The following is a 26,373-nucleotide window of genomic DNA, read 5'->3' as shown; positions in this document are numbered from 1 at the left end:
CAATAAAAGAATTAAGTTGAAACATTAAACATGGTGACAAATCATTTAAAGACTATTTGATTGGATTTATATTTTGACTTTATCGCTTTTATTTAATTTATTTATTCACGTTTATTTTATGCATAAAATAAATAAAGACTGTTGTATAAACCTGTTAATGTAGATAGATAGATAGATAGATAGATAGATAGATAGATAGATAGATAGATAGATAGATAGATAGATAGATAGATAGATAGATAGATAGATAGATAGATAGATAGATAGATAGATAGATAGATAGATAGATAGATAGATAGATAGGCAGATAGCCCATCTGCATAATAGGAGACAGGGTATCATCAGACAGAAGATGGGTGAAAGGTCACATGATGATCAGTAGGTCATAGAAAATACAATGGCTGGTTAAAATGAACCTATAAAATATGCATAAGTCAGCTGCTCTGAACTAGACAGCATTGGTGAATATGAAAATAAAATAAAACAAATCAGTCTTGTCTGCACGTTTATTTTATTGCAAAGCAATAATGCCCCACCCATTATCCACAATTTGTTTATTTTTAAATATCTACTTTGTTAATAAAATTAATACAACTTTATCTTGAATTGGCATTTTAAAGTAATGCTTTTTTCACGCTGAAAGCAACTGAGAAAACAAAAACTGGACAACGCTGTTATAAATACACAACTCAACATCGCCTCTAGCGGCGCTAAAGTTGTATCCAAATAATAAAGTGTATTGACATAACAGAAGCCAATCACACCGCGTTTTTTCTTTGAATGACAAGACCCTGACCTAATCAATAACAAGCGCACACTAAAACAACCAATGGCAAGTGTCAGCAGTTGTAGGTGGGCGGGCTCGAATCGTATCGGGAGGAGAGGGCCAAGTAGCAATAGCAAAGCGGAAAGAAAATGGCGGCCGTGGCTGCGGAGCCAGGAGCTGCTGCTGCGGCATCAACGACAGCGGGGGACGGGGCGGAATACGACACCGAGCCAGGAGAGCATGTGGACGAACTAGAAACCCGTTCAACGCAGGACTTCGTCTCTGACACGGAGCTTTGTCACCAACCCGAAGATGTGGATGCAGTTCAGGAATGCAGCCATGTCCAAATGGAAATCAGAAGGCCGGACCTTCAAGCCGCGGGAAAAGCCCTCGCTGCCCATGCGGACGGTGAGCAAACCGAGCCGGGGGATTCCTGGGGGCGCACGGACGGAACCGAGCCGCCCATGCTTATGGACTACAGGTATAAAGGCATTTCTGAATACGGTCTGAAAAAATCGTACTCGCCAAAGGTGGAGGTTGCAAACGAGGTCAGTCCTCTTGAATCAAGCCCCTGCCTTCATCCGAGCTCCATCTCTGACTCCCAGCCCTCTGTCGTCTTCTTGCATTCCCGTCCTGCTCATCCTTCCGAACCCGAGAGCGCACTGTCTCTCGCCGTGCCAGCCGAACCGAGTGTCGATTATGACACAAATCCCGCGTCAACCCATCCTACTGATCTGGAGTGCGAACTGATAGGCTTCACGCAGCCAGACACAGAGCCCGAACTCGCCGGGTCAGAACACAAAAGTCACGAGGGTGCTTTTCACGAAACCCCTCACCCCTCGGATAATCTGGACTTTCTGTCCAATACAGAGTCGTCGTCTCTGGGACAGAGTTGCATTAGTGACTTTTCTACTGGTTCCAGTAAGGACTCTCCCGAACTTTCAGGAGCGGTGGATCAGTCGCTCATCTCATCGTCGGAGGAGGTGCACTCGCATCCTCTTCATCAACAGAGTTTCAGTACGGACCTCAGCGAACCTAAAGGGGAGTCGGAGACGAAACCCCCGGTTCTGTGCCCTGAATCTGACACGCTCAGCCGTTTGGTGCTCGGGTCAGAGGTTCGGGTCTCACTGGATCACATCATTGATGATGCGCTCGTGGTGTCGTTTCGTTTAGGGGAGAAGATCTTCTCCGGGGTCCTCATGGACCTTTCTAAAAGGTAAACATATAATGTGCACCTGTGTCCCCCCCACACACTTCAGCTGTCACAGCTGTCAAATTCATGGTTGCATTGCTGAGGTGTAATCAGCATCTTTCTTTTAAACCTCTTTAACTTAAACTGGTTGGTTTAAAGTTTTTTTTATCAGTATTGATTAGGAGTAAACCTGCAGTGCAATTCTTATTAGCTTATAGATTTAGTTGATAAAAGTTTTAATTACTTCGTTACTTTATTTACTTGAAAACATACATGAAACGATATTATATTATACCTAATTTTTTTCAATAGGGAACTGTACGAAATTTTAGTGTACTGTAGCACATTGTAGTATTTATACTATTGTGTAGTACAGTCACTGTAATATTAATGATAGTAATTTGTTTTAAATATTTATTATGGTAAGTTTTAAAACCACTATGGTATGTAGGAATTTCACTACAATTTATTATAGTAAATTAATGTATAGTTCTGTGGTCTGACACAAAATTTATAATTTATATCAAAATTAATTTTACATCTATACACTAGAAAATAAAATGCAGCATGTCACACTCATGCTTAAAAATGCTTTCCAAAAATAAAATAATTTTTGGTTTTCTAAGGTAGTAAAGAAGAACTTTTCTAGCACCTTTATTTATTTATTTATTTATTTATTATTTCTTTTTTTAAGTTATTTTTTGGCCATTTTTGCCTTTATTAGATAGATTGTAATGACAGGAAGTATAGGGTGAAGAGAGGGGTATGGGATTGGCAAAGGACCTCGAGCCGGGATTCGAACTCGGGCCGCCAGAAGAGTGTCCGCACCATGTGTCGGAGCACCGTCCACTACACCATCGGCTCCGACTGCACCTTTATTTTAATAGTGTATACACTATAACAAAATAATTATAGTATACATTACTATACCCATGGAAACTGTGTGTAATGCTGGTGATTAACACCATACACCCCCTACAAATATCCTCAACACCCTTTTTGACACATTTTCTCCTGGTGTCAGAGAGTCATCATAGCTGAGCCCAATTTATAGTGTCATCAATCCATATGGCCCCATGTGTTGTGGGATCACCCGTCTCTCAGTTCTCACTTGAGATAAGTCGTGAAACATTCCTGTGATGTTTCTTTGTGTCCGGAAGAGCCTGTGCAACAACATTACTAGAAAGTGATGATTACATCAGCTGGATATTACACTTTTAGAGGCAACACTTGCCCATGCTGACAGACCAAATGAGTCAACCAACTAATTACACAAGACACCAGATTGGTTTAAAGAAGGATGGACGTGGTGTAGAATAATTATATTGTGGGCAGATCCTCAAGGACACTCATCATTTTAGTCCTACAATAGTGATGTGAATAAATGAATATTACAGTTATATGTTATAAGTATAGCTTGTACTTTCATTTTTTGAAACAAACAAAATGTGTTGATATTTATGAAGTATGGTGAGTGGAAGTCTAAAGCCCAGAGTATAGTTTATTTTTTATAATACACAAACATACACGCACAATCAAACATACAACCTTGCAAAGCATAGTTATCATACATGTATGCAATGAATCTCCTGGGCTACATACTACACAAAAAAAATGGTGCTACACAGCACCAAAAGTGGCTCTTTGCTCGTAATCATAGAAGAACCATTTTTAGTGCCATATAGCATCGGTGAAGCACCTGTGTAGAACCATATAGGGGCCATATAGCACCACTACACAACACATTTGGTTCTACAAAGCACTATATGGTTCTACACAGGTGCTTCACCGGTGCTATATGGCACTAAAAATGGTTCTTCTATGATTACGAGCAAAGAACCACTTTTGGTGCTATATAGCAACGTTTGTTTGTGCATGCGTGACCTACGCGTAAAATCTGGCGGTGCGCATACAGTGTGCACATACTATTCTGATGATGGAATTCTATTTTTTATCCATAGTTTAATTCGTGTTGCATTACATCTCCCATTCTTTACCTCCCTATATGGTGTCAATATTGGAAGCTGTGACTTGATGCGAACGAACCCCGCACCTTCTCGCACTTCTGAGTGAAACCTCTTTAGCTTAATTAATCTCCAAGCAGATTATTTGATCTCATGCCTACAATGATATAATTTGACTCGAGGTACAGATGAGTGATTTAAATCCGATCCTGCATTTTGTTTTCCTCACCGCCACGGAGAGCGTAGCTCATGGTTGCTTTAGCTACGAAAGACGCCACGGGAGCACGCTTTGGAAGGAAGAAGCGTCTTGACCCGTTTTTAGACGTGTTAAAAATAATGACATGTATATCGAAATATTGGAAATCTGTTTAGTAACCATATCACCGTTAAAAAAATATACTGCAAAATACATTGAATTATTAAATTATTATTCAGCCCTAGACACAGCTCTATATGTCAAACAAAGACAAAAAGTCAAAGTTTTTATTTAAAAAATGTCTCTCAGACTTGCACTCTTGCTTTCTACTTTATCTTTATTAGTTTAAGTGTAATGTTTCATTTGGAGTGGTGATAGATGTGTAATCACTTTGTAACAGATTGAAAGCAGTTAATGTCTGTGGGATTGAATAATATTCATTAATATTCATTGAATGAACTATGGGATGTACAGCAGCAGTACAGTGACTGAAGTCAGTCAATGTACTGCTGCTGTCATGGCTTTAAAGTGATTTGCCAACCATGCTGTCCAGTTTATTTTTAGTCTTTGCTATAAGGGTTATTTCCATTTGCATTTTTCATGTTGGATCATTTATAGTCTTTTATTGAAACATCTTGCAACAATTCTTGGGTTATTTCATTTAGAAAGATAAATTCCTAAATGATTTCTATATACTCTGCAGAGTCGAACTATAAGACTATAAGTGCATTTATGTTCATATGCATTCCTAGTACAAAAGTGTGAATAGTGTTTTCACACTAAACACGGATACTGACTGACTGTCCAAATGTTGCACTTATTCATTTTAAGTGTGAAATGTTGTTTTTTTATTTTTAAGTAATTTTCGCTCTTCCCCATTGATATGTAGGGAAATTATGAGTTTATGAAGTGTTCAATATTCCACCTTTATTTTTATTTAATGGGAAGTGCATCATCTATAGGTATCACAGTGCACTACTTATGTTTTGATAGTGCCTGCTTTATCAGCGTGAACACACTACTTGTTCATACTACAAAATTACATACAGTAATGCATATGAGTAAGGGGTGCAACCATAGTACTTAGCTTGCTAATCTATATTTCTATGATGGGTCGTCTTTCATTTACCTGCTTCTTAAGATCATATTGCACCATATCTGTGATGCATTAACTGATTTTCAAGCACACAAGCATGAGTGTAGTATGTGGTTTTTGCATTTGTATATTAAAATGGAAAATCAGAAAATTACGTTTGTGACTTACTTATTGGATATATTTTGTAGAGACATACATTATTTCACAATGTATGCAAAAGTGCACATTTAAGGAGGCTCTTTAATTTTTGGTTGGGCTGTGTAATTGTTCATTCTTTTATCTGTAGAAATCTGCTATTTGTTAGGCAAATTATACTTGGCTCACATTTGATACAGGACTGATACAGGTGAACAGTGTTATTGCTACACATGGTTTTGCAATGCCCAAAAGTGTGTTTTTGACATCCAAGGACATTTTAGTGCATAATTTTTCAGCAGTGGTGCTGCATTGCATTTCCTTCTGATATCAGCTTTAAAGCAAAAGATGATCAGCTTTCTGACAAAGCAGGAATTGTTTGTTCTTTTATAGCTTTTTATTTTGTAGGAATCTTAAAATGAAAAAGCAACGCAGGTTTTGTGCATCTTTTGTAGTATCTAGTCTTATTATTTTTATTCTTGCAGAGCAGTTTTTAGGCGTAATCGGGTGCATGATGGTTGCAGAAAATAAAATCTGAACTCCTGCTTTGATGCTATCTAACCATTCCTCTTTCCATTGAAATTTATAAACATAAACATAGCCAGATAAAATGGCATTCAAATAAAGACATGACCGTATGATTGACTTAAATATGTAATGAAAAATGCTTTTAAAGAACTTTATTATTGTTCAACAATGTAATAGTAAAAGACTAGACTGAATTTAATGACAGTATCTTTTTAGTAATCATTTAGTAAGATCTACATTTTGTTGTTGTAAGGGTATTCTTGTATGTTAAACCAGAGATTTTGGTTTAATTTGAAGAAACTGGTTACAACCTGATCTTGTACTTTTTAAACTTATTGTGTTTGTCTTTTCTCATTCTGTCTACCTCAGGTTTGGACCTTATGGAATTCCTATAACAGTGTTCCCTAAGAGGGAGTACAAGGATAAACCAGAATCTATGCAGCTAAAGACTGAAGCATTCCAGTCAGAAACAGATAAAGGTGTCTCTCAAGGACCTACTGATGCCCCAATTAAGGATCCTGCGGATGCTTCTAATGTCCCTCTGAAGGACCCTGCCGAGGCTCCTGCTGCACCTCAGCCCTGTCCCAACCCTCAGCCCAACCCATGGACCTCAAAACCACCTCCCTTGTTTCAGGAGGGTGCTCCTTATCCACCCCCTTTGTTCATCAGGGACACTTACAACCAGTCATTACCTCAGCCACTACCCCGCAAAATCAAGCGGCCCAAGCGTAGGCTGTACAGAGAGGAGCCCACTTCTATAATGAATGCCATCAAGCTCCGACCCAGACAAGTTCTGTGTGATAAATGCAAAGGGGCTGTAGTGCAAGGGGACAAGCGTGAGACACGCAGAGGTCCTATCTCAGACTGCCGTAGTGACGATGCCAAAAGACGGCGAAATGACAACACGACGGCAGCTGCCGCTAAGCGGCCACGTAATGAGCTGCGTTCTGAGGACAAGGGCCGTGGTACTGAAGGGCCCAAGCGGCAGGCCTCAGCCATACGAGTGTCATCGTCCACCTCCTCTCTGGGCCACAGTCAGATTAAAGGGGCAGCTGCTGGTAACAAAGTGGTGAAGGGGGTGTCTGCTCCGACACCATCTTCGGCCAATGCCAAGAAAGTCCTTCAGAGCAAAAACGTTGACCACTCCAAAGCACGAGAGGTGCTTAAGATGGCCAAGGTTCAGAGAGGACAAAGAGAGACAGTCACAGGTAGCAGCGGGAATTCCAAGGCCATAACCAGGGCTGCTGCTCTCCAGGAAGCCCACCAGAAGGTCCACTTCACTCGGAGACTGCAGCAGATCAGTGGAGGAAGCCCAGGTTCCAACCCTTTGCCACCCAGGATGCGCATCAAGCCCCAAAGGTACCGTAATGAAGAGAACGATTCTTCTTCATGTAAGCCGCCTTGCTTGGAAAAAGTGCCGGGAGGGGGCCGTTTGGTGCTGCCTAAACCAGCCGCGCCTCGCTGCAACTCCACGCGCTCCTCCTCTTCCTCCTCCTCCTGCTCTGCAAGCCAAGCCGTCAATGCTGTAGAGCCCCAGAGGCCCGAAAGAGCGCTTGAGTCCCTAGTGAGCCCGGCCCAACCCGATCCCCAAATGCTCTCAGCCCCGGAATGCAGGGAACCCCAGGCTGAGCGAGAGGAACAGGAGGGGCGGGAGGAAAAGCGGGAGACGCGTGGGGGTAAGGCTGGCAACTTAGTGGTTTACATGAGCCTTAACCCCAGCCAGCCTGACTCCTCTAGTACCTCCATGTGCAGCGTCGATAGTGGTGATGACCTAAAGTCATCAAACTCTGAGTGTAGCTCTACCGAAACATTTGAGTTTCCCCCTCCCGGTGACTTGCGATCGGCCCCTGCCCCTGGCACGTCCTCCGCTTTTGCCTCTGCCTCTCCCTCTGCTCCTAAGGACAACAAAAAATGCAGTAAATCCCACAAAGCTACTGTTTTTTCCAAAAACGTTACAAAGTGCGTTGCTCTGGATGGTAGGACAATTTGTGTAGGGGACATTGTTTGGGCCAAAATCCTCGGCTTCCCTTGGTGGCCCGCACGCATCCTAGCCATCACAGTGAGTCGCAAAGATAATGGGCTCTTAGTCAGGCAGGAGGCCAGAGTGTCTTGGTTCGGGTCGCCTACCACTTCCTTCTTGGCAATTACTCAACTTGCCCCTTTTCTAGAAAGCTTCCAGTCTCGCTTTGACAAGAAGAGAAAGGGTCTGTATCGTAAAGCCATCACTGAGGCTGCCAAGGCTGCCAAGCAGCTCACACCCGAGGTTCGCGCCTTGCTAACTCAGTTTGAGACGTGAGGTTACGTATCTTGGTAAGATAGGAAAGCCAGGCACCCGAATTGGCCCCCGTAACCCTTCTGAAACCTTTCGAACTTTGCTCTACCCAGTCTCAGGGTCCAGAGTGAATCCCAGCCAACATCAGCCAGACAACCAGAACTAATTTATTGTCACTAAACAGGCAAATAAAGGGGATTGATCCGATTAACTGAAAATGAAACGGTTGATATTTCGATTTTCGTCCGTACATGTTCGTCTTTTGAGTTTGCCATGTCTTACAATTATTATACTGAAAACAGATGACGGAGAGATCGAGACAAAGATTTTATGAGCTTGTGAGTGCCCACAATATTTAGGCTTTGAACTTAGTTGTTCAGCTAAGTAGTATCAGTATCTGAAGTTGGGGAAAAATCAGTGTCTGCTGTTGCAAAATAAATGGCAAAACGGTTAGCAAGTAACCCTGCGTGGGATTGAGCTTACTAGCATTCATTTGAAGAATTCGATGTCTACATGTAGCTATTTATACTTGATATCAACTAAACAAGTCGACTGCTACCTTAAGACACAGAAAACACGGAAAGGAATTTCTTTTTGTCCAAATCCCAATCCTAGCACAGTAAATGCTTCCTTTCGGATGATCAAAGGCGGGTTATATGTTTACAGTGTCAGTTCGGTGTGTTTTATACAAGTTGGAGCCTCTCAGTCCAATCTTTTTAAGATGAACTACAGTCTTTTAATTTCATTTAGGACACTATTTTAAATATCCTTTTAACATGGAAGTTAGTGGAAATGTGAAAACTTGTCCCTATTGGATACAGAGTGTCTTGCTCAGGTAGTAAGAAGGACTTGGATCGGTGCTGATTTTTCTTAGATGTTCTGACACGACTAATCCAAGTCCAGCGATACGTGCAGATGGCTGTCGATCTGGGTGTGGCTTTTGGCCAGCCATGGCTTTGCGGGCAGTTGAGCTGCTGTTATTTGGGGAGGTGCCTGTAAGCCAAAGTCACCTCAAGTGCCACTGTGAGTAGAGCACAGCAACTCTGTAAATACAGAGAGTACAAACTCAGACGTGAAGAAACCCGCCAGCCTATTTGCGTGCCCGCCTCCCTCGCCCCTCACAGCTACAACATCTGCTCCCCGAGCTCATTTCTCCCTAATCTTCTTGCCCTGTTCACAGCTTCTTTTTTCTTTTCCTCCACTTGTTTTGCTCCCTCCTGCCGTTGTCATATGTTCATGTCTCAGACTATTTTTTATATACGTCTGATTTTCACAAAAGTGTTCCTGTTGTTCAGCCAACCCCCCTTTTTTGCATGGATTTGGGCGTGCATATGTGTTTAATGGAATATTAAGCTTTTTGATGCCACCATATGTTTATTCAATTTAGGCATATTTCATCAAGAAGCAAACTGTAAGTTTTGATGTAGCTGCAATGGAATACCAAAATCGTTCCATTAAAAGGAAAACACTTGACGGCCGCGGTGTCCTGCTAAAAAGCGGCAGCAGTTCTCACGTGTATGTTTGTTATAATTATGGGCCAATGGCTGGTTTGTTTGTTTAGTGATTATTCTGATTTCAGTATTCATTGTCACAGCTGAAATGTTTTGGATTATTGTGTTTTAAATTTATTTGTTGTGCTTGAACTTTATTTGCTGTCATTTCACTATTCGCATAATGCGGCCGAAGGTGTGGAGTACACGTTTATATGTAAAGTGTTAAAAACTATTTGTTTTCACTGCTTAAATGAAAGAAGAATAGACTGGATCTTGTTTTAATTGTGAGAACAAACAATTTTACTTGTGTGTGGATGAGCATTAACTCTTGTTTTTCTTGTCTGTAATCATGGTTATGTCTTTGCATTGCATATCCATTAGCACCTGTCGAAGGGACATACTGTATGATAGCTTGGTCTTTCCATATGTGAGCAGGTAGAGATCAATGGCTTGAGAAAAAACAAAACGATGCTTGGTAGACCACACTGACTGACTGACTGGCGGATGTTTGTCTAAAGAATAAACACAGTATTTATTTGGGTGGTTGGCTTTGTTTCGTTTCAGCATCTTATTTTTTACTTTGCTATTTCTATCTGTTTGCAGGTCAGAGAATGCTGTAAAACCATTGAAAAAACGAAACGGTTGAAAATATTGTGTACATGTTTTCTGATGTTTGAAGAGTATATAAATAAACTGTGAACTTCAAGAATTTGATCTAGTTGTCATTATTTTCATATTTTATCTTCAGCTTCTATTCATCACTACAAAGTTATCAAATGCAATGCCCACCATTGAACTGCATTTATGTGAGGTGTAGCCTCTAATGCACAACCCTGCTGTGGGAAGATGTTTTTTTTTGTGAGTTTAAATCCCACTGTCAAAAACCATATATTCATTCTCAAATTTTTACGAATTTCAAAATTTAACTAGTGATTTTTTTCATAATAAATACATTACAAGACAGATTTTCATACCTGCAAACAGATGAGAAAACATTATGGGAGCCTAGATCCAAAAATTTTTGACTATACAAAATGCAAGCCTGCACAGGGTTGTCATGAATATCGTGTACACATGACCATGTTTGCATAGTTTAAACCAGGGGTCTCCAACCTTTTTGTGAGCAAGGGCTACCACAATGGATAAAACAATCTGGAGGGCTACATTTATACACAAAACTTTTGTTTTACTTGATTTTGTTTTATTTGTTGATGTTTTATCATTGTTTAAAATGTTAACATACATAAAAGAAGCCAAGCAAATATAAAAAAACATGTAATAAATAAATATTACGAGGCTATTTATAGAATGTGCTTTGGTGGGCAACGTGGTGCCTGTGGGTACCATGTTGGAGACCACTGTTTTAGACAAATGTGACCCTGCCAGTAAATACCCAGCTAGTATTTTTTTTGTGATTTCCTGTATTCTAAATAAAACCATCCTACATATTGTAAAGAACATTCTGAAAATATAAACTTAATCTCTTTAATATTAAATTCATGTCAAAAATTTGAAAATAGTCAAATTAGTGTGTGAAATTAAACTTGATGCATTGATCTTATTAATCGAATGTAAGACTTTAGCCTGGATTTCATAAATGTGCATAACATCTCCACCATAAACAAAGGCAGCCAAAGTAGTTTAAAAATCTATTAGATTACATGAAATTAAGAAATATAAATTAACATTTTTTGCAATTACATGTTGGTGCATTGAATCTTGTTGAAACACATTACACGATTACAATTGGTGGTAAAGCACTGCAAGATTTTTTTTATTTCACCGGAGAAGCGAATTTAAACTTCTATCTAATATTTTTTATCAAATGAGAAACCAGTGGTTGATAAGACAAACTATAAGTGAAATGCTTGTATGGTAGTTTTACCCAGACTAAAAAAAATATTTTTGCACTTTATAAGTCATTTAACTATATTGACTAGTGATGAGTTGCTGTAACTTATAAAATAAAAGTTGACATAACTAATGCAAATTCAACTTGATTTGTTAAGTTACAGCAACTCATCACTTATCGAGTAAATCATTCAACTTAAAAACATAAGTGCAAAAATATGTGTTTTTTACAGTGATTATTTATTGATCGTGTTTTGGATAAAACATTTTGTATTTCCATACTGGTTAATAAATATAGTCCTGTTTGAGGAGAAATATTCTTATCATGTATCCTTTCTTTCCAGCGCTGCAACGCTGAAGGGCTGCTGATAAGTCTCTTGCCTGGAGCACTGCCATTGGTCAAGAGCCAGGAAGATGGGACGGGCCGTCCACAGTTGGAGACACGCGCGTAATGGAGAAATTATTTTTATTTAAGAAAAGAATTATATATATTTATAATGAATTGCAGACTGTACACTTTTATCCCAATCAATCATGCTGAGATGAATTTTTCAAAACCGATGTATCTTTAAGCGGGCATTCATGTTTAAATCATGCTTAAAAAGGACAAATACTGAAGAGCACAGGGACGTTCTGTTTTTTTATGGATCAGGAACACATTTCAGGGGTTTTAAGTGTTTGTTTTGAAATCAAAGAGAAATGATCATTTAAAATATGTTGAAATGCAATAAATATTGCATGTGCTATGCTTCACAGTACAAATACAGAGGACTTGTGCTTATGATGAAACCAGTGTTCCCAGTTTTGCCCATGCTTTTATTTATGTGTTGAGAAATCCTGAGCCTTAATGCAGGGGGGTGCACTTAATCCTCATTCTTGAAGTCTCATTACAGCGTGAAGTTTTCCACTCGGTTATGGTTGTGGTACACCATAGTTGAACACATGATACGCTCACTTCAAACCACTATTCAGATGGCTTTTATCTTATTTAATAAACACAATCGTAAGAACCTAATACATGTTTTCCATAAACTTTCCATCTGTCATACCATACATCGCTTTATCAGTTTCAAGGTTTGGCTCAAGGTTTTTTTGTGTTTGGCCAGCAGCCTCTTGGTACAGGCTGAATCTGAGGCTTGTAAAAGGGAATTGAACCCTCCTGATACATATGAAGATGGTGGTTAAATTTGTTTTATTATTGTATAACTCTTGAAATGAACATTAAACATCTGTTTTTGTCTTCTAACAAGATGTGTGCTTTATTTTTTAACAACGTATACATTCGGATAAGTGTGAGCATTTTGTCACCAAATATAAATAGATGTTAGACAAAAAAAGCAACAGCAAGTATATTAAAGAAGGTGTGGTTTAATGTGAATGGAAGTAGTACAGTTCCAGTAAATAATACAGGCATGACTGGGCTTTTTGGTTAAGATCGCCTCATTGATCAGTACTGGCGAACGGTCTGGTTTTCACTGACAGCAAACAACACTTTTAACATGCCAAAAACAACTTAATACACACTCTTAAGCGCATTAGGGATCTGTAACAAAGTTGCCTTAAGATTTTAAACTTCACCAGCTTGTGTTTATTTTAATTTAATTGAGCAAATCAAATGAAAACATCTAAAAAAAATCATCAATGACACGTGATTCTCCAAAAAGGCATCAGAATGACTTGGTGTAGCCAGAAAATGTGACTCAATAATCCTTAGGGTTAATAGTTTATTAGTTGTTACGACTGTAGACTCTAAATTGCTATCTGTTGTTGTTATTGGGATTCTGAACGAAATTAATTGAGTAGGATCCTGTGTTGGCATCCTGGTTGAGCTGGAAGTTGTTAGTGGAAAGACCAAAGGGTCGTAAAACCATGTTACCCAAGTCCTTCAGCTTACCTGTGAAAACAAAAACACATGAAGAGTTTCGTTGCAAAACGAGATAAATCCATTTTTTAACATTTTTGTCAAAACATGTTTATTATTATGTTATCATGTTATTATTTTGTTTTATGATGCTACTTAAAACAAACCAACTGAAGTTGCATTGAAAATAATTGGAATGCACAAACAAAAAAAGCGATTTCTGAACAATTAACAAAACGGTGGTTATCTCGTTTTGCAACGAAACTCATAAAACAAGCTCTGTTTACAGTCACTAAATTACAAAAAAATATTTGACAGTATAAGAGCTATGGGTAACACTTTACAATAAGATTCCTTAGTTAACATTAGTTAACATAAACTAATAATGAACTGCACTTATACAGCATTTTTTAATCTTTGTTCATATTAATTTCAACAACTAATAATACTTTATTAAAATCTTGTTAACGTTAGTTAATGCACTCTGAACTAACATGAACAAACAATCAAAAGCTTTATTACTATTAACTAACATTAACAAAGATAAATAAATACTGTAACAAATGTATTGCTCATGGTTTGTTCATGTTAGTTAATACATTAACTAAAGTTAACTAATGAACCTTATCGTAAAGTGTTACCAAGCTATGTGTCTGTTTGACTGCAGCTCTGAGGCTATGACTGCAGTAAGATCAATATGAAGTGTTTGAGAAGCCACACCCCAGCTGACCGCTCAATTGTGAGCTGCAGTAAATCACTTATCTACCCTTCTAGACAACAACAACAGTCTTTACATGTACATATAAATCTGATCTCTAGATAATGAATACAGTATGTGTGATATTTATTTTTATACCATGAAAGGACAGAAAGTGTTGTAAGAAAGAAATCCAAAATATGAAAAAAGACTGCACGACAAATGTAAGAACAAAGCTTTTCCCCCATTTTTTTAAAGACTTGATGTACTCATTGCTTTTTACTGGAACTTTAATACAGTTATGAGCATCTGTGTTTCTTTTATCCAGGCAACCTTCACTTTTTTCGCAACCTTCAGAATTTATTGTGCTTGAACTAATCACTCCGCTCAAGTAGCAGTGCTTCGCCTTCTGAGAATATAGTTCCCAATATGTATGATTCAACGCATAATCAGCCAAAGTCCACATATTTATGCGGGGACCGCATTTTTTCAAGAAAGTTGAAAAATGTTGCATTTACTTCACACAAGCGCAGCCATGTCCCCTGTTGCCATAGGAACGTTATGAAGTGATGTGATTATGTGACATGAACATCATTGAAAAGCTGCAAACAGTTTTTGCAAGTAGTTCCCGTAATTTCTGCAATTTCATTGCATAAATATCCCGCATATTCCATCGCATTTTTTAAGAAAACGTGGCGCAAGATCAAGGATTTTTGCCTGCAACAATCACAAAAAAAATTATTGGGAGCAGTATGCTAGCTGGAGCCATTTACTTCCAGTCTTTGTGCTAAGCTAGGCATTAAAGGCGGAGTCCATGATGTTTGAAAGCCAATGTTGATATTTGAAATCACCTAAACAAACACGCCCCTACCCCAATAGAATCTGGACCTTCTGTTGATAGACCCGCCCCACACATACGCAAACCGGCATTTGATTTGATTTGATTGGCTATAAGCGTGTTTTGGTAGTCGGCCCGTCTCCTTTTCCAACGCGTTTTTCAAACATCGTGGACTCCGCCTTTAAAGGACGCACGCAGATGAAAAAGGTATGTAAGGACTTATCTAACTCTGGGGAATACGGTGAATAAGCTAAAGTCCCAAAAAATCGGCGTGTTAAGGGCTCGTTATAGTTCTGCGTAGGTCCTACGGCGTAGTTTCCGTGTCGGTTTTCATTTATACTTTTGCGTCGTCGTCCGTGTCGACGGGCAAACACACGCGCATACCGCTGGTAGGCAGTATCCATGCGTGTAACCACAGTAGCAGCACGACCGTCAGAGAAGAAGAAGCTTGGCAGGTTAACCCACAAATGAAGAAGAAACAGCAACTTGTTGTGTATGATTTGGATGACCAGCAATGATGGAAGTAAATAAACAGCGACTTTTGTTGCAGTTTGAGTTAAATCACTCCTCAACTTGACCATTCTTTGTTTTCACCGTCACAAACGGAAATACCTATGACGCAGTTTTTTACCTGACGGGAGGAGTTCTGGTGGACCAATCACAGCGCTTGCGGTCCGCGTAGAACTGACGCGCTGTTAAAATTTTTGCACGTCAGGCTACGCACAGGCTACGGATAGCTACGGCATAGAACTTACCCACGACTATGAATCGGGCTTTAGGGTTAGTTGTGGGTGTAAAAGTGTATTTTTTCACTTAGATTTTCATTAATATTTACATAGCAATTAAATTAACTTTAAAACGCTTCTTACCTTTTTTTGTCTGTGTTTGAGAATATGGCATATAAAAAGGTTTTTAATGCATTCTATTAATAGACGTTAATAATTATGATTACAGCATGAAGTGTGCACACTGTGCCCAATTAAAAAAATTTGGTGCATGACGCCCCTGCCTTGAATACACAGTAAATCACTTTTGGTCAAATCTGCTAAATGCAAAATTGTAATGCAATATTTCTGCAGAGATAACAGATTATAATGAATCTTGTCCAGACTTTAATTCTGACCTTTAAAGTGAAAGTTAAAAAGAAAACCATTCTTACTCATCATCTCTTCTTTAAGCTTCTCGTTGCGCTCTTCGATTTGCCGCGGCAACCTCTGTCCAATATAGGAGAATAAGAAATTAACATTTAGTAATTCAGAAAGTACTCTCATGTACACACCTCAGTCCAAACCTATGTGATTTTCCATTGTCTTACAAAATGAAAGTGCACATTAATGCTCCATAAAACGCTGGTTCATGTGGCTTGCTATACTTCAATTCAGTATATGCTTTGCATGAGCAACAGACTGAATTTAAGTCATTATTTACAAAAAGTCTAAGGGGCGGTTTCCTGGACAGGGCTTATCCTAGTCCCCAACTAAAATGCATGTTTGAGCTACCTTAGTTTAAAAAAAAATCTTGCTCTGGCACATCTTAAAGGAATATTCCATTTTCTTAAAAGAAAAATCCAGATAATTTACTCACCACCATGTCATCCAATTCATCCAAAATGTTGATGTCTTTCTTTGTTCAGTCAAGAAGAAATTATGTTTTTTGAGGAAAACATTGCAGGATTTTTCTCATTTTAATGGACTTTAATGGACACCAACAATTAACACTTAACTCAACACGTAACAGTTTTTTTCAACTGTGTTTCAAAGGACTATAAACAATCCCAAACGAGGCATAGTATAGTATATATTTTATTGTCCCCTTTGGGAAATTCTTTTTCACATTTCCATAACAAGCGCTTTTTTGTCACATAAAGCATACATGTCCACAGCACATATAGCACAAATATACATTTAAAAACATAGACATATATAATTTTAAGGTTTATGTAGGGGGGGCGAGGGGGGGACATCCTTTCAGGCGGCATTTCACAGCATACAGATGAAGATGATTTATCTATGTGTCTTATTAATTGTTTGTATGGCTAATGGAATTAGGCTTCTGCTGAAACGTGCTTTATTGCACCTCATGCTTCTAAACCTCCTGCCAGAGGGTAGAAGTGAGAAATACCTGCTGAGTGGGTGGGTATTGTCCAGGGATATTGCATAAGCGATACGTGTGATGGCTTTGGTATTAAGTTCTTGTAAGTTTTGAGTTGGCAGACCTATTATTTTGGAAGCAATATTTGTTATTTGAGTGAGTTTTTTACGTTTTTTTACAGTCAGCATGTTGAAGAAACAGGTGGAACAGTATAACATGATTGGTTGAACAATGCTTGTATATAGTAGAAGTAATAGGCGGGGGGCAAAATGGAGTCCTCTTAGTTTGCGCACAGCTGATAGTCTTTGGTTTCCTTTTTTCTGTATTTCCGTTGTATGGTGCTCAAAGGTGAAGTTATTGTCAATGTAAGTCCAAGATATTTAAAGTGATCTACTGTCTCTACTGTTTCATTATTGATGGAAATAGGGTGCTGAAGTTGTGCCAGTCCGAAAGCCATTTCTTTTGTTTTACTGATGTTAAGTTTGAGAAAATTATTTCTGCACCATTGTGTGAAGTGAGAAACTGTGTTAAGATATTCTTGGGTTGAATGAATATCTGTAAGGAGTCCTATGATTGCAGTGTCATCAGCATATTTAAGGAATATGGTGTTAGATGAAGGGCTAGTGCAATCATTTGTGTAGAGTGTATAGAGAAAGGGGCTTAGGACACATCCCTGCGGGGCTCCTGTATTAGAAGTGAGTATAGTTGTGGTTGTTGTGCTTACCCTGACGGCCTGTTGTCTGTTGGTAAGGAAGTCGTGGATGAGATGGATCAGGCGAGAGGGGACGTTAAGATGAAGAAGTTTCTGGATTAGCAGGTGTCTCTGAATGGTGTTAAATGCTGAAGTGAAGTCTGCAAACAAAATCCTGGCAGTTGTGCCTGGAGAATCCAGGTGATGTAAGACTAAGTGTAGCAGGCATGCCACAGCATCCTCTGTGCCTCTTTTGGCCTTATATGCAAATTGGAAGGGATCCAAAAGTGGACGGACGTGTGGCAGGATGGTTTGAAGCAGCAGATACTCCAGGCATTTCATCAGGATAGGTGTGAGGGCAATGGGACGAAAGTCATTTAATTCTTTAGGGCGTGGTTTTTTGGGTACTGGAATTATTGTGGCTGTTTTCCAGAGGGTGGGGATTTTGCATTGTTGATAGACTTCACAGAAGAGATTGTGGATTATTTCAGAGAGTTCAGAGGCACAGGTCTTGAGCACCCTTGCTGGAATTCCATCAGGCCCTGAGGCCTTGCCTGGCTTGCATCTTCTAAGTTGCCGCCTAACATCCTCCTTTGAGAAGGGGGCAGTGTCGTTTGGGTCCAGCAGGGGGAGTGCATCCAGCTGACTGCGACACTTCTCTGAGTAGTCAACCGAGTCAAACCGGTTGAAAAAGATGTTTAGTTGATGTCCTTGTTCTGGTGAGATGGGGGTTCTGGGTCTGGGTGCATTTCCAGTCAGTGTTTTGGTCATCTGAAAAGCTTGTTTTGCGTTCATAGAACTGAATTTTTGTTCTAATTTATTTTTGTATTGCTGTTTGGCTTTAAAAACCTCATTTTTTACTGCTCTGTTTGCTGCATTAAGTGCTGCCATGTCCTTAAGCTTGAAGGCTCTGTGTTTTTCCTTCAGGCTTTTTCTTAGTTGATGTGTAATCCAGGGTTTAGAATTTGGGAATTTTTTTATTTTCTTAATTGATATGGTGGTCTGTATACAGAAGTTAATGTAATCAGAAATGACAGAGACCCTTTCATCTAATTCCCCATCAAAAACTTCCCAGTCAGTGCATGCCAGAGAGCCTTGGAGTTGCGCAATGGCGTCTTCCGTCCATTTGGGGACGCTGTATATCTCTGGCTCGTGCGTTTTGAGTTCCTGTTTGTATGCCGGAAGTAAACAAATCATATTGTGATCCGCGAGTCCGAGTGGTGGATAGGAGCGCGTACGGTATGCATCAATGATGTTACCATAGCATAGATCCAAAATATTATCCCTTCTGGTTGGTGTACTAACATACTGATGAAATGATGGCAAAACAGTGTCTAGTCTGCAGCTGTTATAATCCCCCATGATAAGCACTGGAGCCCCCGGATACTTAGCGAGCATCAAGTTAGCGTCTTCAGCTACCAGCTCGGATGCTATCTTGATGTTAACGTTTGGGGTAATGTAAACACAGCTAGCCACAACAGTTGGGAATTCACGGGGGAGATAGTAGGGACGTAATGATACAGTCACCATTTCCAGATTCGGTGTACATATCTTTTGATGGATTTTGATATTAGTACACCATCTGTCGTTGATGTAAAAACAGACCCCTCCCCCTCGCGTCTTCCCCGATTGAGCCGTTCTGTCCGACCTGATGATGGTGAAGCCGTCCAGGGCTACCTCGTTATCGGAGATCGCCCCGTCCAGCCAGGTTTCGGTCAGGGCGATAATGCAGATGTCTCTGAAGGCCCTTTCCAGACGGCATCGAGCATGTAGCATGTCCATTTTATTACGGAGGGACCGGACATTTGCTAGGATGATGGAGGGGAGCGGTGGTTTAAAGGGACGTCTTCTTATCCTGCTTCTAATTCCTCCTCGTTTGCCCCTTTTTCTTGGTCGGAGCTCTGGGAGTACAGCCGCCACGGGCTTGATGTTACTTTGTGGGGAGTCCCGTAATGCTAGCAGGTCTTCTCGGCTGTAGGTGAGTAAACTTCCATCTATCACCGGTCTCCCTGTAGTGCCATCGCAGGTCAGCAGTAAACTTGTAAACACCAGCAAAATCAAAAATGTAGAGGTTTTTGCCATAATTTAAGAAATTGGAGAAGCGAAACAGGACAAACAAAACTTTAGACAGAACTTAGACAAGCCGTGGAACTCAGACGAGACGTGACGAGACTTGTATGGAAAATGTGTTGTCGCAGCAGAGCATGCGCCATCCATCCATTCAGCAGCTCTTATCTAGGGTCTTATCTAGCGAAACGACTGTCACCTTTGACAAGAAAAACAAAAAATATGCTTTTTCAAACCACAACTCCTCATCCAGGTCCGGTCCAGCGCGACCTCACGCAAATGCGTGAGGTGACGTAGGGAGGTCACGTGTTACATATATAAAACGCACATTTGCAGACCATTGTAAACAATAAACTGACACAAAGACATTAATTAGTATCATTTTACATACAACAACGTCGGAACGGACCTCTTTCTCAACACTTGTAAACACTGGGGCAGAGTTTCGCGTTCGTCCTCTGTGACCTCTTGACGAAATGACGTATTGCGTGGGGTCACGCTGGCGCATCACGACCGGATCTAGACGAGAAGTTGTGCTTTAAAAGTGTATATTTGTTATTTTTATTGTCAAAAATGACAATCGTTTCGCCAGACAAGACCCTTATGCCTCATTTGGGATCATTTGTAGTCCTTTGAAACTCCGTTGTGTTGAGTTAAGTATTAATTGTTGGTGTCCATTAAAGTCCATTAAAATGAGAAAAATCCCGCAACGTCCTCCCCAAAAAACACAACCTCTTCTCGACTGAACAAAGAAAGACATCAACATCCTGGATGACATGGTGGTGAGTAAATTATCTGGATTTTTCTTTTAAGAAAATGGACTATTCCTTTAACATATATCAGTGCCAATGTTTTGTCACTAGATGCACACAAGAAAAGTTTTTTGTAAAGTTTGTAAAAACTACTTAAATGTTCAAATATAACTAAAGCCTCATCGTGGATTAATCTAAACCCTGTTCGGGAAACCGCCCCTAAACGTATATACGTGAGAGCTATGTATATCAGTGGCTATAATAGAAAGGCTTGAAATATAGCAAGGATGGACTAGTTTTTCGGCAGTAAATAAATCACTGGCAAATGTTTGTCTTACAGACCATAATGACATGGACATTCTGTAAACAATCTTAAAGGAATAGTCTAATCATTTTCAATATTAAAATATGTTATTACCTTAACTAAGAATTGTTGATACATCCCTCTATCATCTGTGTGCGTGCACGTAAGCACTGGAGCGCGCTGCGACGCTTCGATAGCATTTAGCTTAGCCCCATTCATTCAATGGTACCATTTAGAGATAAAGTTAGAAGTGACCAAACAAATCAACGTTTTTCCTATTTAAGACGAGTAGTTATACGAGCAAGTTTGGTGGTACAAAATAAAACGTAGCGCTTTTCTAAGCGGATTTAAAAGAGGAGCTATATTTTATGGCGTAATAGCACTTTTGGGAGTACTTCGACTCGGCGCAGTAACACCCTCCCTCTCCCATTATGAGAGTGAGAAGGGGAGCGGACTTTTCAGGCGAATCGAAGTACTCCCAAAATGTGTTTGGTCACTTCTAACTTTATCTCTAAATGGTACAATTGAATGAATGGGGCTAAGCTAAATGCTATCGAAGCATTGCAGCGTGCTCTGGCGCTTACGTGCACGCACACAGATGATAGAGGGATGTATCAACAATTCTTAGTTAAGGTAATAACATATTTTAATATTGAAAATGAGTAGACTATTCCTTTAAATGAAAGCAAGAAAGGCAGTCATATGGGTTTTGAGAAAGATGACATTTTGGGTAAACCTTATTATTACTAACCAATAACCTAACCGCCAGATTTATGGAACATAAATGATCCAGATTGGATTTCAACAAAGCCTAATAGGAATCCCATATAGTAGTAGACACTTACCATACATGCTTCTCTAGCTGCAGGTATCCCGGGGTCTTTCTCTAAGACAGTTTTGTAGTCTTCTAGGGCTTCATCAAGCTTCTCTGTCTTCTCATAGAGCTCTGCTCTCCGCAGAATGGCACGAACGTAATTTGGATTTAGTTCTATGGCTTTAGGAGACATGGCAGATTAGACACCGTCTCTGCCTTCATTTTATAACAAACATGACTGTTCAAATGTCAACCTGAATTTTCACAAGAAAAGCAAATGAAGATATACATGTGTGACACAGCACATAAAAATACATGGATATATGCTTTGTATAATCTCACCTTTAGAACAGTCACTGATTGCGTCTTCTTTTTTATCCTGTCAGATAAAAATGAAAACTATAAATAAAGCATGCTTGGATTATCACATACAGGGTACAATGAGCACACAAAGTAAGGGATGCATCAAGACGTGATTACATTAAACTGGTTCCAGGGCTAAAAATCCTATTTCATTTATTTTAAGATGAAAAGAATACAACTGTAAATTTATTAACCAACCACTGACCCATGGTAAGGCAAAATAAAAGAACAAGCAAAGTGGGAATTTTTACCTAATGTGCAAACTCAATATGACAAGAATGCACAGATGCAATGCAGTACAGTAACCAAACACTGTGTGCCCTCAAAGGACACATTTTTTAAACAAACCAGAAGCTGTAGTTTCTAGAAAAAATGATAGAAATATAGAAAAAAATCCAGATTAGTATAAAAACAACTAAACAATCATTAGAGAAAGTTGACCTGATGCAAGCGTGCAGCAGCTCGATTAGAGAAGAGTATGGATCTCTCTTTACTGTAGGAGACAGGACACAGTCGTAGAGCAGCTGTGTAGGACTCTTCAGCTTCTACGTGTTCTGTAAACAGATTGAAATGTCATCAAGCTCATCCATACACACCTCTTTAAAATATAAGAAACCTTCCTGCAACAGCATTTAAAATAAAGTTCACCCCACAATAAATATTTGCCCATATTTTAACACCCTCAAGCCATTATGGGTTTATAGGACTTTTTTCTTTTAGGCAAACACAGTCAGTTATTTCTATTATGCAAAATTCACGTTTGGACATAAATGTGTGTTGGCACTGTGTGAAATGGACCCACTTTTTAAATCCCCTTTAAACCAAAGGAGACTCATTAGATTTGCTGTTTTGATTCTCTTGTTAATGTGACATCACACTGGTAAAGCCCGCCCACGGCCACTTACTGACAGTCCTGTATTACCATAGATTCTGCATTCAGCAAGTTGTATGCTGTATTTTGAGCTAAAACTTAACACACACATACTGGGCACACCTGAGACATATATAAAATCTTGTAAAAATAGGCTTAATAGATGCCCTTTAGATAATATTCTGTCTCTTTTTAACTTAGTAATAGGATTGTAATTTGCGACATTTTAAAGCTTCTAAAAGCAGATCCACCCATCCAAAACTAATCCATTTGGTTATTAAAGCTCACATAACACACGCTGTTTCTGCATTACTGATGTTAATCTGGAGTACCTATAGAGTAGTATTACATCCTTTATATCTCTGAAGAGTCTTTAGTTTAATCAGATTTATAAAAGACAGATTAGCTTTACCGAATCTTTCCGATAACGTATGAAAAAATGAAGAAGGAGGAATTACTACCGCGAGAGGAGCGAGTGCGATTCATGCAACACTGTTTAACTTATGATTCACTACATGTTTGTGTCATTTATGTTATATGCACGCGCCTATTTCCAACATATACAGAAGTCTTACTTATCGCATGCAACTCAGGACCCGGTTGGGAAAATCCAGCGCATCAAACACACACACGCAAAACTATCCATTGTTTTCATAAGGCTGGCTTTCTTCTCCTTACATCCAAAAACACACTTCTTCTTTCGTGCTATTGTTGAGTTTTGAAATTAAACAAAGCTGTGTCGCGTGATGTGATGTTTGTAAGTTCTAGCGTCTCCAGCTGATTGACGTGTGGGCGGGGTTTTCCAGGACAAGTGCCCATATAAATAAGTGATACGTATAGAAACCCCTGAAACGTCAGCTGGACATGTAATCGAAAGAAACTTTCTGAAACTTGTACAAAACCCTTACGAAGTGCATTCGGCACAGAAATACTCTGTAACACGCCCAACTGCTTTTTTGACACTTTGCCTACGTTTAGCATGAGGAAACAACCCTAAAACTGTGTTAATAAGTCAGAATGCTTGAAATACCATTGAACCACCCCTTTAAGGCCCTGTTTACACTTACATGGTTATTTTGAAAAAGGCAAAGGGATGCGTTTTTGTACCATTGGGCTGAAATAAGTCATATACACCCACAAAAGGTATGGCTTGAGGATGAGCAAAATATGGGCTAATTTTCACTTTGAGGGGAACTATTCGAGTTATCGGTTCACCCAAAAATTGAAAAGGGCCCTCTTACCTCCACTTTTAAATTGGGCGTTTCCCTTCTCTTTCAGCTCTAAGCTCTCCTTTTTTCTGCTCTGTGATTGGAACGAACAAATCATAAATAAAACAATGGAACAATAAGAAGCATCATGCACAACGTTGATAATATGCTATAGGCAGACACAGAGTTTTTAATGGATGTGAAATCTAATACAAAGAGGACAATACTCGCCTCCTTTTCTTCCTCCGTCAGGTCTTTCTCAAGCTCACGCAGGTATTCTTCATCGTATTCTCTCACCTTGACCGTACTTGCTGCTTCTTTAAACTCTGAATCAGAGTCACTGTCTCTCGTCCCATCATCCTCTGCAAACCTCTCAAAATTCTCCTGGTCTTTGTTACTTTTCTCCTCAAGCCCCGGGTCTCTAGCCAATGAGTCAAGTGTCTTTTCAGCTGATCTGTGCTCAGGCTCCGGCGGTGTGGTATTCAAACATGACTTGTCATTGACATCCGTATTTCCCAGCGTCTCTGTTTCTGAATCGTCTTTTATGAGTTCGCTCTGCACATCAGCTTGTCTCACAGGTGATGTATCTTCTACATGTAATGTGTCATCACAATCATAAAAACAGTCTTCCTGGTCTGCAGTGGTTTCGCTGGTCTCTGACACCTTTAATGTGTTTGCCATGCTGGCTGTGAGTGTCTCAGTCTCCCTCTCCATCTGATGCTGTCCTGTCAGTTCAACCTGGGCGTGAAAGAGACTTAAATGACCACAGACTTTGACATCCAACACAGCAAAACTCAAATTTGTACATTCCGCTTCTCTTCAAATTCAGGCTGCAACATCAAATGAGCTTTTTTAAGTCTTAGTTTCATACATATTTATATATGTTTAGCTAAATGTATATCAATATTTCAGCAGATGAATGTGTCTTAACAGGTTTTGCTCACTCGCAACATAAGTGTACTACTTGGGCTAAATCCTAGTTAAGATAGTATCACAGTTTGTTTAGATAAAGAAGAGGAACAACAATATTCGCCAACGAAATATAAATATTAACGTTCATTAAATATTATACACTAATACATGATATTAGCACATATGACAGTGGTGGTTTCATATTGTTCGCTACGTGGGACTTTCGCTACTACGAAAGTGTTTAATAAAAGCTTTTAATTGTACCATAAATACTGGCACTTTTTACTAGACAATAACATTCAAACGGATAATTTTTAACAAAAACAATCACCCGGTACTTCTTTCTTACCTTCTAGAAATGAGCCATAACGTCTTTTCCGGTTTGTCTTGACGTTGGATGACGTTTAGACGCAGAGGATTCTGGGATATGTAGTGCGGGTTTCGTGTCGTTTCTGGAGGACTGGGTGGACATTAACGACGATCGACCAAAAAAATAAAATAAAATATATAGATTATTACTAGTGAATATTGATAAAAAAAACCTTGCTTTAATAAACGACTGTGGCGTTTTACACAGAAAAAATAATAAAAATGTACGAAGGTTACCATAGCTAGTAATTTTTTTAAATACTCTGAACAAATTTAATTTCTATATACTTTTTCAACTAATGTTTTTCACTTAATAATAATAATAATAATTTAGGTGTTACCAACTAAAGTATTTTTTAAGTTAATCAAACTTTTGCTTTCTTTTCGGTGTAGACTATATTTTAGCAGAATCTGCAGTTACCATTTCAATTTTTTTGTATTTTGTGATTTTTTTGTCTAAAGCAGGCCAGCAATACATGAATATTCCTGTGAAACTATCCAGAGTTTTGGCATTTTTCCTTCCCTACTTCCGAGTTCTCACTTGGAGAGTGTGATGTGTTGAGAAGCTGTGGGAATGACATAATAGACAGTTTTGGCTCATATTGCTTCCAGCTCTGTGATCGTGTCTGGCTTGCCTTTGGGCCACCTGGTGAATCTGGCAGTGAAAAAAATATAGAACTCAGAAAGTATAAATCTGACAGTATATAATTTTACATACGAGTTGTTTACTAAGAGACCTCTCTATGACTTCATGTTTTCCATTAAAAACACATGACTGACCATCAGTAAAAAAAATCAAAGGACAAACAAGGATCAAAATAGTAACAGAAGTCTGGTGCTCACACAGTTCAATGATACTGTACATGTGCATTTAAATATAGAGAAAGTGATTTCCAGAATAAAATAAGCAATGCAGAAGCATATCCTTATGTTAAAGGGATAGTTCACCCAAAAATGAAAATCCTGTCATCATTTACTCACTCTCATGTTGTTACAAACTCGTATAAATTTCTTTGTTCTGATGAACACGAAGAAGATATTT

The 26,373-nt window shown here is 39.2% G+C and overlaps 2 protein-coding genes across 2 annotated transcripts; one reads left to right on the top strand and one right to left on the bottom strand.

The window, feature by feature from the left end:
- The first annotated feature begins 869 nt into the window (after window positions 1–869).
- pwwp2a (PWWP domain containing 2A) lies at window positions 870–10,351 on the top strand. Its single transcript, XM_055179443.2, has 2 exons — window positions 870–1,982; window positions 6,247–10,351. The coding sequence occupies exons 1-2, from the start codon at window positions 916–918 to the stop codon at window positions 8,171–8,173; spliced, it is 2,994 nt and encodes a 997-aa protein (XP_055035418.2). The 5' UTR covers window positions 870–915; the 3' UTR covers window positions 8,174–10,351.
- Window positions 10,352–12,841: 2,490 nt separating this feature from the next.
- ttc1 (tetratricopeptide repeat domain 1) lies at window positions 12,842–25,449 on the bottom strand. Its single transcript, XM_055179456.2, has 8 exons — window positions 25,312–25,449; window positions 24,282–24,788; window positions 24,084–24,144; window positions 22,413–22,525; window positions 21,951–21,987; window positions 21,640–21,788; window positions 16,049–16,103; window positions 12,842–13,387 (listed from the first exon to the last, which is right to left on the bottom strand). The coding sequence occupies exons 2-8, from the start codon at window positions 24,762–24,764 to the stop codon at window positions 13,251–13,253; spliced, it is 1,035 nt and encodes a 344-aa protein (XP_055035431.2). The 5' UTR covers window positions 24,765–24,788; window positions 25,312–25,449; the 3' UTR covers window positions 12,842–13,250.
- Window positions 25,450–26,373: the final 924 nt, after the last annotated feature.

Source organism: Misgurnus anguillicaudatus, chromosome 9 (assembly GCF_027580225.2).
Source record: "Misgurnus anguillicaudatus chromosome 9, ASM2758022v2, whole genome shotgun sequence".
In the NCBI taxonomy this organism is placed as follows: Eukaryota; Metazoa; Chordata; class Actinopteri; order Cypriniformes; family Cobitidae; genus Misgurnus; species Misgurnus anguillicaudatus.
Note: the sequence above shows the minus strand (reverse complement) of the source record. Positions and strands in the feature narration are given on the sequence as shown.

What these genes read in the sequence shown, in the direction of transcription:
- pwwp2a (XM_055179443.2), top strand. Translation starts at nt 916, where the DNA reads ATGGCGGCCGTGGCTGCGGAGCCAGGAGCTGCTGCTGCGGCATCAACG. An exon ending in CTCATGGACCTTTCTAAAAG is followed by an intron (nt 1,983 to 6,246) that starts GTAAACATATAA and finishes TGTCTACCTCAG; the next exon opens with GTTTGGACCTTATGGAATTC.
- ttc1 (XM_055179456.2), bottom strand. Translation starts at nt 24,764, where the DNA reads ATGGAGAGGGAGACTGAGACACTCACAGCCAGCATGGCAAACACATTA. An exon ending in CGCCCAATTTAAAAGTGGAG is followed by an intron (nt 22,526 to 24,083) that starts GTAAGAGGGCCC and finishes ATCTGTTTACAG; the next exon opens with AACACGTAGAAGCTGAAGAG. An exon ending in GCTTAAAGAAGAGATGATGA is followed by an intron (nt 13,388 to 16,048) that starts GTAAGAATGGTT and finishes TTGTTTTCACAG; the next exon opens with GTAAGCTGAAGGACTTGGGT.